We start from the raw sequence: 13334 nt of genomic DNA, 5'->3' as shown, positions 1-13334 counted from the left end.
GGACAACTGGTCCCGTTTGTGGGAGAAGCTCGGGCGGAAAAGGGCTGGGGCTCTCCCTCCCTCCTCCTCTTTCACAGACCCGTGTTTGATACAAAAGGCTAAGATGCTTCATTGCTCCAGCTGGAGAGGGCCCTCAGGTCGCAACGATGACTGCCTCAGATGGCAACTGAAGCTGCCAGTAGTGCTAATGTTGGTCCTAACCCTGCTCCGCTTCCCTGAAAAAGCCACCGTGGCTCCTAGCTCCCTCCCCTTCTCTGCCAGCCGCTGCCGTGCTCTATTAAAACAGAGTACGAAAGCCTCATCAGGAAAACTACAACAAACCATCACACTTGCGAAAGATCGGTAACTAGATTCTAGTTTATTGACTGCAGTCAAGTTTTATTATGCCTCAAATAATTAAATACTGCAACTGTGACATTAAAAATACAGGCCAATTTACCAAAATAATTGTATTCTGAAGATTATGTACATATTATACATTTTACAGTATCATGTAAACTTTTTTTTATACATAAGGTAAATCTGATTTATGGTAACTAGAAAACCCAAAATACTTGCTGACAAAAATATTCCTATGAAACATAAGCACTGTGTCTGGGACATTTAGGAAAATTGCAAAGAATGGAAACCAACTATAAAAACATAATATAATTGAGTTAGTAGAAAAATGAATTAAATTACATTCATAGAAAAAGCTAAACTAAAAACATTGCTATGCGTAATTATTAAAAACGGGAAAAATCCCAAACCCTCTCCTTTTATATATTAACACAGGCTTTCACGGGGAGCTACCGCGCGCCTCATTTCCAGCAATGGGGCATAGCCTAGGAAATCCAGATTCCCATTCTCCTTTTAACATATATTAAATAACTAGGGTCTGTACCAATACAAATATTGTATATATTCATGCACTGTGATTATGTTCATAGTAGCCTACACCAAGGCACAATTTTTGTGTCGTTCCCCCCCCCCCTTACATTTCGGCATGCAGCGCTAGAGATGTTTGCTGTTCGAAAGAACTTCTGTGGGATTTGTCCCTAGTCTGATTTTCACGCTAGGGGACGCAGAAATCCTTCCAGCATAGACTTAAAAATAAATAAGTAAAAGAAGGTAAAGGCCTTAGTTCAACATCTTGCACCAATCACGTCAACTCGGTTAAGGTGCCTTAACCCTCTCTACAGTCTCCAGAAAGCATGTCACGGAGGTGATGTCATTATATTTCTCCAGTCAAATATTTTATATATTAACTAGGACAACAAAATTGTTCCTTCTGTAAATCTTCATTCATGTGACAGCTGTAGTGTTTCGATTTGGCAGAATGGATCTTCAAGTCTAAATCGGTTTCTAGCTCGCATCTCATCTCAGCACACCGCCATTTGCATCATCTGCTGTGTAGTGCATGTCATTAAAGTACCTAGGTATGCTCATTAAAATAAATGCATAATTTAACTGTATATAAACAGCTGCCAAAATTAACAGCTGTTAACCTGGCGGTATTTTGAAGGCTTGTAAAACTTGCATATTTTATAACTGTTCTGCACCTGTAAAAGGCCTGGTCCTGCAAATAGCTAGGCACGTGCTTATCTTCAAGGATGTGAAGAATCTCGTAAGGAAGGGAACTGCCCCTGGGCCTCTACGAGCACCGCAGATCGTGCCTGGGACGGGGAGCGTGGCCAGCCGTTAGTCATCAAAGCCGTGTCGAGGAAGACAACGAGCGCTGGAGTGACTAATGTCGACTGGGTTTAGGCACTAGATATATTCCCTCAGATGTTGAATGTATCTGAAATCAGACCAAACATCTCGGTCAGACTTGGACAAGGTGAAAGTGTATTCCAAAATGGCCTTTATAAAACACGCCCAGAATTACGAACAATTAAACCTATATGATGTCTGTGTATGTACAGCTTTAATAGAAAAGAAATCCTAATCTAGAGTATCAAAAAACTGTATTCATATAAACTTATGAGAGCATCTAATAGAAAAGTAAAAAGTGTAAAACACAAACTTTTTTTGGAAATTAAGTATCCTAAAAAAGTTGTTTTTTAAAAAAAAAAAAACCAAAACAGGAATTTGTGTGCTGCAAAACAAATGAAGAGGACTACATCTCCCCTCGTCTACGAGTTTTTGCTGCAACAGCTCTGCCTTCCTCCTCCTCCTCCTCTTCATAATTTTCTTCATGAACTTCTTTCTGGTTGGTCTCTTCTTGCATTTCTTGCTCTTGATCTGCCCCTCTGTTATTCTTTTCATCTGCCTGATCGGGGAAAAAAAACCAACCAAATAAACTAAATCCAACCAGATTCAGTGCAACTGCCAGCTTCCTTATAGTAGATTTTAGGGCAATGAGATGGAGGTAAGGAAAAGGAAAAACGACTGTCAGCCGGAGCTGTTAGAGCTGAGGGACAGAAACAGGAGAAGATTTTCAAAGGCCTCCAGGCAGCAAGAGCTGATGTGGGGGTGGAAGGATGAGCAAAAGGAAGCTGGGACAGCATGCAATTTTAAGGTCTATGATCTAAAGCAAGCTACAACAGTTATTATATAATGTCACTGTGACATGATCACAGCTATGTTAAGTGTTTAATCATGTCACCAAGTTTGTGGGTTTACACAGTACTTACATTTTCGTCATTTTCACCATATGGCTCTTCGGCATTGCGTTCCAGTTCTCGTTTCTTCTCTTCAGTCAAATCTTCCTGGATCTACAAAGCACAGAGATGTTCTGTATATTTTAATGGCCTTTAAAAAAGTAGCCTGTGGCATAAATGTGCACATTTTCACAGCTACACTTTTACAGAATGAAGATTCAAAAGAAAGGGAGGAGAGGGCACGGAGAGGTTAAAGGAGAGGGGAAAGAAAAAACCAACCACCCAACAATCAGGACGCTCACTTCCTCTGAGAGCATGTTTAACTTTGAAATACAATTTTCACAGAGCCTCTCATCATCAGCTAACACATTTAGATTTCCATTCTATGCTTTAACTTTACATATATATTATTTTCTCCTTGTCCTTCATAGTAAGAGTGTCGTGACACAGCAGAGAGTCATTATCAACACTTCCACCCCACTGTGGACTCCTAGAACTGTTTCAGTTCCGATATGCAATGTAGGTATTTAATGGTAACTTTGTCCCTGTTTTCCCAGCAGTTGAGTGATCCTTCTGCCAACTGCTCCTGGAAAACCACAAAAGAGCAAGGGGGGATTGGGAGCGAAGAATAATCTCTTCCAACTCTATCCTTGGAGGGAGCAGGCCACACTGAATCTGTTTTCCAGATGTTCAGATCTTGATCTATCGCTACTTTCTTTTATGTCAGCGCTCGCCCTCGCTTCCATGTCCCTTTACGCTTAGGTGCAAATTTGAAGGAGGCATGCTTTTCGAAGTCAACTTGAGTTTCTTTCGGAGAATGCTCCAAATGGTGTCCTGCAAGCTGGGTAAGATGCTTCCGTAAGGCCGTACAGCTCTCCCCACAGAAAAAAGGCTGTTTCACCTGGCTGGGAAGCATTCGCCACTCACTGCAAGGATGAGACTGCTGCTTTCCATAGGGCTCCCTCCCTCTAGCAGCTGCTATCCCATTCTCCTGAACAACAGCAGCAACAGCCTTCTCGACAACGTCAGCAGCAGGAGAGTATATAGAGCAGTTGCTTCCAACAGGAGGCAAAGCTGCCTGTGAAGAAGTTCTTTGAGGTTAGGTATCGCTGCCAGCAGAAGGGCAGCCATCACACCTGGATCACTCTGAGGGATATACGGGAAAGATCTGAACAACAGCTACGTATAATACTTGAGTCAACCTACTAAAGAAACTTATGCCTGATTACAGCATCTTAACTCTTTCTTGATTGCTCATTCAATCACTGCTCACTCTTTAATACTTCCAGTAAGCACGCTGGTCATAGTCCTTTATGAAACATGTATTAAATTACTTCCTGTAAGCAAAAGAGTAGTTGCCAAAGCCCAACTGTTCCCAGTTCCTAATGACCTGGTTTGATTTAAGTAACCATATTTTGAACTGGTGAATTCTAAGTGCATACCAGCTAATCTAGACAAAGTGTTCCCCATAAGGGAGTAATGAGTAGCCGTTTCTATTGCTTTTTGTAAATCATTATGTATGAAGTAGAAAATAGCAATTGATTAGGTATGTATTGAAGAACTGCAGGGCAGCTTATGCTAGCGCATGCATAATGAGCATGCCATTCAACATACGAAGGAAAAAGTCCCTTCCCCTCCTTTTCTCCTCCAGTTCAAAGCACTGTGCTAACGGCTTCCTGACTATCTGACTCCACAAATAGCAGGGGCTTACATACCTCGGATCGCTTAGGAGGAGCACAGATAAATCAAAGTCAGAGCTAAAGAGTAAGTAACTGGCCAAGGAAGCAGTTTGCCCAGAACAGCAGTGTGTGCTTAGAGATGCAAAGTTAATGAGGTTTTTAGTGACCTTCAGAGGGCTTGAGGTTTTCAGGAATTTTTCCTTCTGTTGTGAACGGCTTAATCTTTTCAACTATTGCACAATTAATACCATGTTGCACGGAAGACTAATGGATTGCAGCATATAAGCATGAGTAACACTAAATGTGTCCAGAAGTAGACAGCAGAGTAATGGCAAAGACTTGCTAGGTTTCATAAAGTCAGACAAAAGTGATTTGGGTTCATCTGGCAGTTATAAAAGATACCGACGTTGAATGTTAATGGAGGTGTGCTATGCTACCTGAGTCCACACATGCCTTATGTCTCTTTTCTTACCTCCTCTTCTCCCTCTTCCTGGTATTGTTCATCCACATTATCTTCCTGCTGGTCAGGATTTCCTGCCATCTGCAGAAAGTTCATATAAAAATTCAGTTCTATGTGCATGCCTATTAACTTTAGAAGACTGAAGGTTAAAGCTTCTTGTTCTGGAACCAAAACTTTATGTAAAGCTAAAGTAACAATAATAGCACAAGAAGTTATAGTGCGTTCATTAGCATTAATGATAGCTCGGCTGCATGATTTAGAACTGCCCTAAATTAAAAAATAGACAGCAGAATGATAATAATAAAAATCACTTCACAGAATAAAGCAAGACTTCCCATACTAAGCAGGAAGACAATGAAATATTCACACCATTAAAGACCAATGCCATAAAAATACAGATTATCTCTGCCTAGAGGAGTTTACAGTTTAAACACAGTTGAAATGCGCAGCATTCACTGGAACGGCCAGAGAAGGACAGGGACACCACTGCTTACAGTTGATTGAGTGCTGATGGCATGGAAGCAGCATAGAAGGGACTTGTGCAAAGACACGAAGACTGTATGAGCGGGTGTTCTTGCAGGGGCTTGTGTGAAGGTAAATAGAGGGGCCCTGAACTGTGAGAGTACAGAACCTCGCTGAGCGGAGCCAGTGATGAAAGACATACCAGTGTATCACCAGGAGTAACTCCACACTTTTACCTGCACATGTCATATATGGCTTAACAGAGATCTTTAAAAATGAAAGTTCAGTGTTCTCTCACCAAGCTGTGCTACACTGTCCTTAAAGAGGACCTACAGATGCTTCCTTTCCCTTTACTGACCACTAGGTGCTCTTCCATGCCGGGATGTCCTTGTTTCTGACTGCTTTGCTTGTGCTTTTCATTTTCATCTGGTACATTTTCTTCTCTCTCTTGCTCAGCTTCCTCAAATTCGTCTTCTCCCTGATTGTTGGGGTCATCAGCAGGATTCACATCGTCCATGGCTGCCTTCTGTAATTTTCAGAAGTGAATGTTAAATACATATTTTTATCTCGCAGTCAAATTCCATTTCACTTGAAAGCTACCCTAGCGTGAGCTATGTTAGAGCCAACTCCATACCCACGGAAACCAGCTGGAATCTCTCTACAGGCATCAGGGGTCAGTCGATGAAACCCTCGCCAATACAGAAGTGTCGGTTACTGAAAGAAAAAGTACTTCAGCGCTGAACACAGACAGAACTGCAGCATGGGTATCTGTCTGCTAAAAACCGGATTGAATCTGATGACTTATTTCACACAGGCTGTTGAACTCCTTTTGTTTACTGACTATCTGACAACTGACAATGCCTGATAAGACCAAGTGAAAAAAGATAAGAGTTTAAATGCTCATGGCTCAAAAGAACTGATGTGATCTTTCAGTACCAGTCTGTCCTGCAATATTGACCTTGGCTACGTCTATAATGAAACAAAACAACAGTCACTTTTCATCATACTTTGCCATTCAGAAAACGAGCATTTGCTTTCTGCTTATCATTCAGTACAAGCATTTCTGATATCTTTATAGCTGACAAGTTAAAGATCCTTTAGAAATATTTAGTATACAATTCAATTTGCTGAGAGGGAGGGGAGTAACGATGATACGCTTGATGTTCCACGACACCAAGGAAGATGGACCTTGGGGGAAGGCACAGGACTGAATCTCCTGCAACCAGATCTCTGTGCAATCGGTATTGCGGCTGTGTTCAGTGCTGAGGTATGTCCTCTTTCAAGATCTCACACCTCTTCTGTACTGACTCCAGCTGGTTTCAGTGGCTATTGAGTTGGCTCTTACCCTCTTAACTAATGATAGCATGAAAAATACCATCACCACTCTTTTTGACTGACCACCAATGAGTTACTCCTGTTATTTTTTTGAATCCAAGTTTACCTGTTCAAGTCCCAGCTAAGTCCAAATCCTTTCTTCCACCTAAAGCACAGATCAAAGGAATGTAGAAAAGCAACTTGCTTGCCACAAGGAAGCTTTTTTTGATTTCTCCCCAAATCAGTAAGGACAACTTTAAATAGATCGTAGATGTAGTTTTAAACTGTCAGACTTGTCTTCCTAGCAGACCTCTGGTTCATCTTATTTCTGTAATGCGCAATTATGTTAGATGAGACTTCTGGGTTTTCACTTCAGTAACGATTACAATCCATAGCATCTTAATTCATACTCACTGATTCCTCAGCCTGCTGATTTTCTACTTGATGTTCTGGTTCTTGTTGTTCATTTGCATTATTTTGATCATCATCTTCACCTTCATCCTGGTGCTGGTTGTCACGTTCATAAGCTGACAAATTTTTGATATTATTATTGTATTACAGCAGTTTCTAGTTGGCCTTTTCAAGAGTCTCCTATATACTAGCTTCCAGACATGCTTTTAGCAGTAGGCAGCCTTTACCTACAGCTTACCTAAACACACAATGCTAACAGAATTGTTTTACTGCTAGTAGGAAACTGACGCTGAAAGATTATACAATTTGAAGAGATCAAACAAAATCATAGGCAGAGCCAGGAATGTAACCAAGATCCACAAAGCCCTATCCTAGCAGCTCAATCAAAAGGACACTCTTCCTTTCAGCAATGTGGATATGATCTTTAGTAATTCCTGTATTTCACTCAGTCAGTTCAGCCAGTGTTATTTGAGCTTCGGGTTTTAATTTGCGAGTTTATATTTCACTTGAATCCAAACTGGATATGAAATGAATATTAAAATCGCGCATGAAAGGCAGTACACAAGGAACCTGTGAACATGGTAGGGACATACATTTTATCTTACCTCCTTCCTCTTCCTGAATACCTTGCTCTTCTTCCCCTTGTACAATATCATGGTCCATGTTATCATAATGAGCCTGTTGGCTGAGAAAATTAAATGCAAATACATCATTTCAATTTCAAAAAAGTGTGGTTTTGCTTTAATAAACCAACCATCCTACTGCATCTCTGCCTCTTCCAGCTCCTGCCAGAATGGGTTCCAGTTTAGCTTTCTATTACCTAATACTTTTTCACATCACGTTTCTGAAAGAAGATGTACTTTATAGAACAAAGACTTTCTTGTCCTACTATACTAACTTCTGTGCTTGTATTTCTCTGTACATCAATGGGATCCGCCTTGTATTTTCAAAACTCCTAAGCTAGTACATTCCACAATCAAAGCACAAATACTATGAACTGGAAGCAAAGAACCTCTCAGATAAAGGGTCTTAAAGACAGAGCACCTGGATCAGTTATTTTGTTAAATAAGCAGTTTTAGCTTTCATCTTGAAAGGGGTTTACTTGTGTGGTTGTTCTTGCAGGACTGAATATTTTGACTATCAATTTATGAAAGGCTCTCTCATACCAAAATCCTTTTAGAACATGGGTCAAGTTAATAATTAATATTTCAATGTTTCAGCAAAGAAAATTCAATGGGCTTAAGATTCCAAAAGACAAAGAACTGTCACTAACAATTTTAAACTAAACATAAGGAAATATGACAGGGAGGGTGAAAGGCCTGTAGAAGCTACAATATCATGAATGTAACTGCATTCACAATAACTTTATGACACTAACAGGGTGTTGGTTTCTCCTGAAATCACGCTTTTGTCTCTCCAATGCAAATAATACTGGTCACTCTTGTTCAGAAAGTCCTCATGGAATTACTTAAAAACAGCATCTCACATTTAAGAGGAACTTTAGCTTAGGTACTTAATGCATATCTGATACTGGAGCTCCTCAGTACTACAAGATCGTAATTGCTGCTTAGCGGAAAGTAATTACTAATTTAAAGCAAGCTTTAAGACAAGCGGCATTGTATGCCAGAAGCCCCTAACCTCTCCCAAGGATGTGCATGGCAATGTGCACTCATTACTCCAGACTTCAGCGGCTTCCATAATAAAAGGAAAAAAAAAGAAGGAAAAAAACCTTAAAATAGCGATCAGATTCATCCTTGGAAAGAAGGAGATGAGGCTCGCTGAATTTAGTTTCTGGGCAGCCTAGGTTTATATCATTAAACCACCCTCTTTTCAAAGGTGGTGTGGTGGAAGCCATAAAACCTAGAGCACAGACCATGACAAACTCATGTGAAAGAATTTAACCTTAGCCGGTTTTTGTAGAGTTTTTCTCCTTGTTCTGCCTGTTTCTGCAGCTGAAGCTCTTTTTCTTGAAGCTGTTGCTGCCGTAATAGCTGTCCTCGCAGTCTTTGCTGGTGTAGTGATTCCTGATGTTCTCGTAGCTGATTGGCTTCCTCTGCTCTTTGGGCTGCAAGATGTTGCTGCTCTTGTTGTTGTTCATAAGCTGGCTTATGTCTTTTTGTTACAGCTTTTGTTGATGTTATCTGTCAACGAAATGTGTCAGTCACAGATTAATCATAATTTCAATGATCAGAAACAAGCATGCAGAAATGTGTGACAAGAGGGAAAAATATGCAGATGCTACACGCACTAGGCAAAATTACAGCAAAGTTATTTTAAGTTTTCTTGGTTCTGCTTAAAGTTTAATTAGTTTTTTGAACACAGACTGGAAGTGCTGGGGTGTTTGTGGAGGACATAGGGAAGGAAGAGGAGACAATGGGCTGGGGGAAGCCATGCTTTTCTTACACATCAATAATAATAAAACCCCTCAACATATTACCAGTAAAAGGAAGTTTTGATGGCTGACAATTAAGATAGCAAATATGCTTCCATTGATTTAACTGGTAATTTCAGTAGGGGTTGCTTTCAGCCTTAAGTTTTTTTTTACATTGCACATTTTTTACAGCCAGCAGTAACTTTAACTCCAGTTTCACAGCTTAACCTATTGCTGCTGTTCTAATCCACTGCACCTCTTCAACAATGGCTTCTCATCACACTGGAGTTATATAATTAATCTGCTAGGAAAGTAAGTGTTTACAAAGCCTAAGGTGAGATCAGTAAAATATATTTTCCACTGGAGATCCGATCTAGAATGTAAACCCAGGATTTGCTGGTTTTATTTAGAGCTGCATAGAGCAAGACTCGCCATGGCTGCACACTGATTTCCCCTGGCTATTTCAGTCATGTTCATCTTGCAGTTAAAATTTCAAGTCAAACGACAGCAAACATTTAGATGGAAATGTGTTTACAGCAGGTAGGTATATCAGACAAGGAAACACACTGCAATTTGCTGAGATGCATCAAATTAGTAAGGCAGGACAGCTCTCCATCAAAGTGCTGAAGATAAGTCTCATTCTGTCTTCTTCCCATCAGCTACCGCAGGCCTCAAATTTAAAGCAGGAGATGGGATTCAACCTGACTGCTCGTTTTTTCCATCTGTTGCTTTTTGTCAGCAGAATTAATGTTCATTAAGCTGCATTTGGCAAGCACTGCAGTATGTGTGTCCTGAAGTTGAGCCTGAATGCTATGCATCCGAGTGCTTTGAATCCCAAATTTTCTATAAATATGACACTGATTTTATCTAGAAATAGGCCAGGGCAATACAGGGGCCACCAATGATAAGAGAAGCCTCCATTTAAAAAGCAAATCTTATCAATTAGTAGAAAAGAGCAGCTCCATACCTCTGAATGAAGATGATCACCCAACATGTTGGTCTCTTCTTCTTTCTGTTCCTGTTTTTTCCACTCATGCTCTTCTGGCACTTGATCCTGTTCCTCCTCTAAGCGCTCAGGCTGACCTGCCTGCTCCATTTCTTCCTCTTCAAGTTCTTTTTTGCGTTCCTCTTCAACTTGGTCAACACGTTGCTCATCATCCTCTCCAGCTTCTTGTTGCTCCTGACTATTTAGTTCTTTGCCATGCTGGCCCTCATGAGCCCTTCTTTGCAGATGAAAAGGCTCAGCTCTGTCTTCTTTTTCCTGGGTATTTATTTCTTCTCTCTCTTTTGGCTTCTCATTCTGCAAAACACAGACAAGATTATGTGTGCACAAGATATTATGGATTTCATATTTTCAAGAGAGCCAAGGACCAGATACGGATGCCTTTATTCCAGCCCGCAGCAGTGAAGCTGTTGTCAGGAGAGCCAAATGCCTGCTTTGGAACAAGCTACCCCTCCTGCCAAACGGTATCACTACCTCATTCTTGGCTCTGCGCAGCTACACAAGGTGTTGTACAACTGCATCATAAAGTAGGTTAAGCCTCGTTTTATTTGAAGTGGAACAAAACTATTACAATTCTGTATCTACAAAGGAAGCTTTGTATTTTTATTTCCTGTAGGTTCTGCTGGCCAAGAACTCTTCTAAAACAAAACCACAACTGATATTGTAACTTCTAGACTTTACCCACAAATTCGCTTTATTTCTTTTTGAACATCGGACAGCGTGCCAATTTTAAATATACTGAGTTAAGTGTGCCACTGAAACTTTATAAGACATGTGAAAAGACAATTTCTTCAGAACTTGTTAAAGCTTTTCTGTAACACATGAGATATCTAAAATTTTAGAGACAGCTTATTATTCAAAAAATTAAGATTTTCAGCAACTTCTTAAAACAGCTTACATAAGCTAGTTTTAAGTGCATTTACTGTCATATGAGAAAAGGTCATCATGAATATATTTTTCTGCTACTCAAGAAGATTAAACTGCCCCTTACTACTTTACTCGAGAACGGATAAACGTGTACAATTAAACATACGCTTCTAAAGGAAGTTAAGCACATAGCTAGTATTTTCCTAAATAAGAACCATTTCCTATAGCGTCAGTAGCCAGTCAGTACTTTATACCTCTTTATGCTCTTCAGCCACAGCTTCGTGGTGCACTGGGAGGTCACTGCGGGGAGACAGTGCTCGCACCTCTGGTTGCTCATTTGGGCGTTCTAACTTCTCAGGCTGCCGGAAACTTGGCATTTTGTTGAGTGTGTCCTTCAACTGTTTGTATTCCTCCACCTGGGACTGAAGTCAACACATCAATTATAGTGTGTCCAAATCAATTTCTTAATAAAACGTAGTCACCTCGGAGTAAACTTGCTGGCAAGACACGATAGAAAGACTCGATATTCACATTAGAGCAAATACAAGGGAGGAGAAGGGATGGGAGCTTTTAAAATTGGTCTGTTTCCACACGCTAGATAACATTGATTCACCACAATCTTTTCAGCCAAAGTGCACATGCATACGAAGTATATTAGAAAAATCTCTGTGGGACAAAGACGAAGATTTGTTTTATTCATGCCAAGCAGAATTGTGAAAAGGGGACGATACAGTTTTCCTGGCAGGCTAAAGCGAGGGAAATCGAGAGCACCACAAGTTCTCCTTTACTAGTAGAAAGGAGTGCAGTTCTTTCAGAAACAGTAGTTTTAAAGTATACATACATGTCATGAAAATGCCAAATCCTCAACATTTACACAGGTGTTACACAAGACAACAGCCAACATACAGAACTGAGGCAAAGAAAGTCATAGTACACCGTTGGTGAAGAGCAAGGAAAAAAAGAAGGGAAAAAAAGAGAAAAAGAAGAAAAGAGAAAATGTAAATTTCTAAAGTCTTCCTGAAATGCAACAGTAAAATGTTGTAATTTGATTTGCTGTTTAACTTTGTACAAGATCAGGATACTTTCAAAAAGCTTTAAAGTCCAGTATGAGAATCCAGACTGGTTGGTACACCAGTCCCTGTCTATACAGCAGATGTACAAGAAAGATTATCTCGTAAAGTAAAATTTTTGAGATGGACAGGATTTATAAAAGCTGACCAGCTGCATATACAAAAGGTGGTGCCCCACGAGAGGGTTTCTCTGGTGCTCCAGTGGAGGCGGTGGGTGTGTTTACTACCCATTTTGAAGTCAGAGGTGCATTTCGTAATCCTTTTTAACATTCAGGTTAAAAACTGGCTACAGTTTCCACTCGGTGACTGTGTATGTCATTTTGTGTGTTATGTGGTATCATAGCAATCAATAGTACAGCAGACAGGCATGATGCATTGATGTACAATGCATAATACTCATACAAAACAATATCCACAGTGCTACAGATTGACATGATGCAATGCATAACAGCTCCGAAGCTAGACGCACCTCGAAGCATCTTCAAAAGACTATGGCATCCATTAAAACAGACGGGCCTAAAAGCAAAGCAGAATGCACAGTAATTACTCTTGTCATTCCAGAGGGATACTTCTGCTTACTGATTAACTGCTGGAGAGCCCAATAAGAAATTTTAGAGGAAAAAATAGTATTTACTTAACATAAGACTAATATGCAGGTCTGATATTTTCTTTTCCCCCACTCACTGACCATGCAGAGAGACTAATATACTAGGATATTTAAACAGTGCACGTCCAGATCAGAATTCGAGTACTCCGTTCCGCTGCACGAGTCACTAAGCTGAACATTGTGATTCAAGGCCATAGCTTAAAAGGTATTAGTACTGGCAGAAAGACAGGGTTTATAAAAATATATAATGAATCTGGCTGGCTGTTTGAGCTATGGAAAAGTACAAAGATTACAATGCCTTAAAGATTCAGGTCACAAATTCATTAGTGCAGTATTGACTACTGATATTTAATGTATAGAATACACTTAGAAATAGAGGGGTCATTTATTGAGCTGCGTTTCTAAGCAATAATCCCTTGTGAACTTTCTGTAGCTGGTTTGCAGGAGAAACTACGCAACTGTGCTAAATACCTTCTGTTCTGAAAGAATGTGCAAGACTCTTGAAGGA

At 40.2% G+C, this 13334-nt stretch overlaps 1 protein-coding gene across 2 annotated transcripts in view; it reads right to left on the bottom strand.

Annotated features, from left to right (window-relative positions):
- Positions 1 to 973: 973 nt before the first annotated feature.
- GOLIM4 (golgi integral membrane protein 4) overlaps positions 974 to 13334 on the bottom strand; it is a 34856-nt gene continuing 22495 nt past the window's right edge. For both annotated transcript variants that reach the window (XM_050902883.1, XM_050902884.1), the window contains 9 exons: positions 11404 to 11571; positions 10247 to 10579; positions 8811 to 9049; positions 7514 to 7593; positions 6912 to 7024; positions 5542 to 5709; positions 4734 to 4802; positions 2616 to 2696; positions 974 to 2251 (listed from right to left, as the gene is read on the bottom strand). In XM_050902883.1, coding sequence (XP_050758840.1) covers positions 2099 to 2251; positions 2616 to 2696; positions 4734 to 4802; positions 5542 to 5709; positions 6912 to 7024; positions 7514 to 7593; positions 8811 to 9049; positions 10247 to 10579; positions 11404 to 11571 — 1404 coding nt within the window. In that variant the 3' untranslated portion in view covers positions 974 to 2098. The remainder of the gene's footprint in view (positions 2252 to 2615; positions 2697 to 4733; positions 4803 to 5541; positions 5710 to 6911; positions 7025 to 7513; positions 7594 to 8810; positions 9050 to 10246; positions 10580 to 11403; positions 11572 to 13334) is intronic.

Source organism: Gymnogyps californianus, chromosome 10 (genome assembly GCF_018139145.2).
Source record: "Gymnogyps californianus isolate 813 chromosome 10, ASM1813914v2, whole genome shotgun sequence".
Taxonomy (NCBI): Eukaryota; Metazoa; Chordata; class Aves; order Accipitriformes; family Cathartidae; genus Gymnogyps; species Gymnogyps californianus.
Note: the sequence above shows the minus strand (reverse complement) of the source record. Positions and strands in the feature narration are given on the sequence as shown.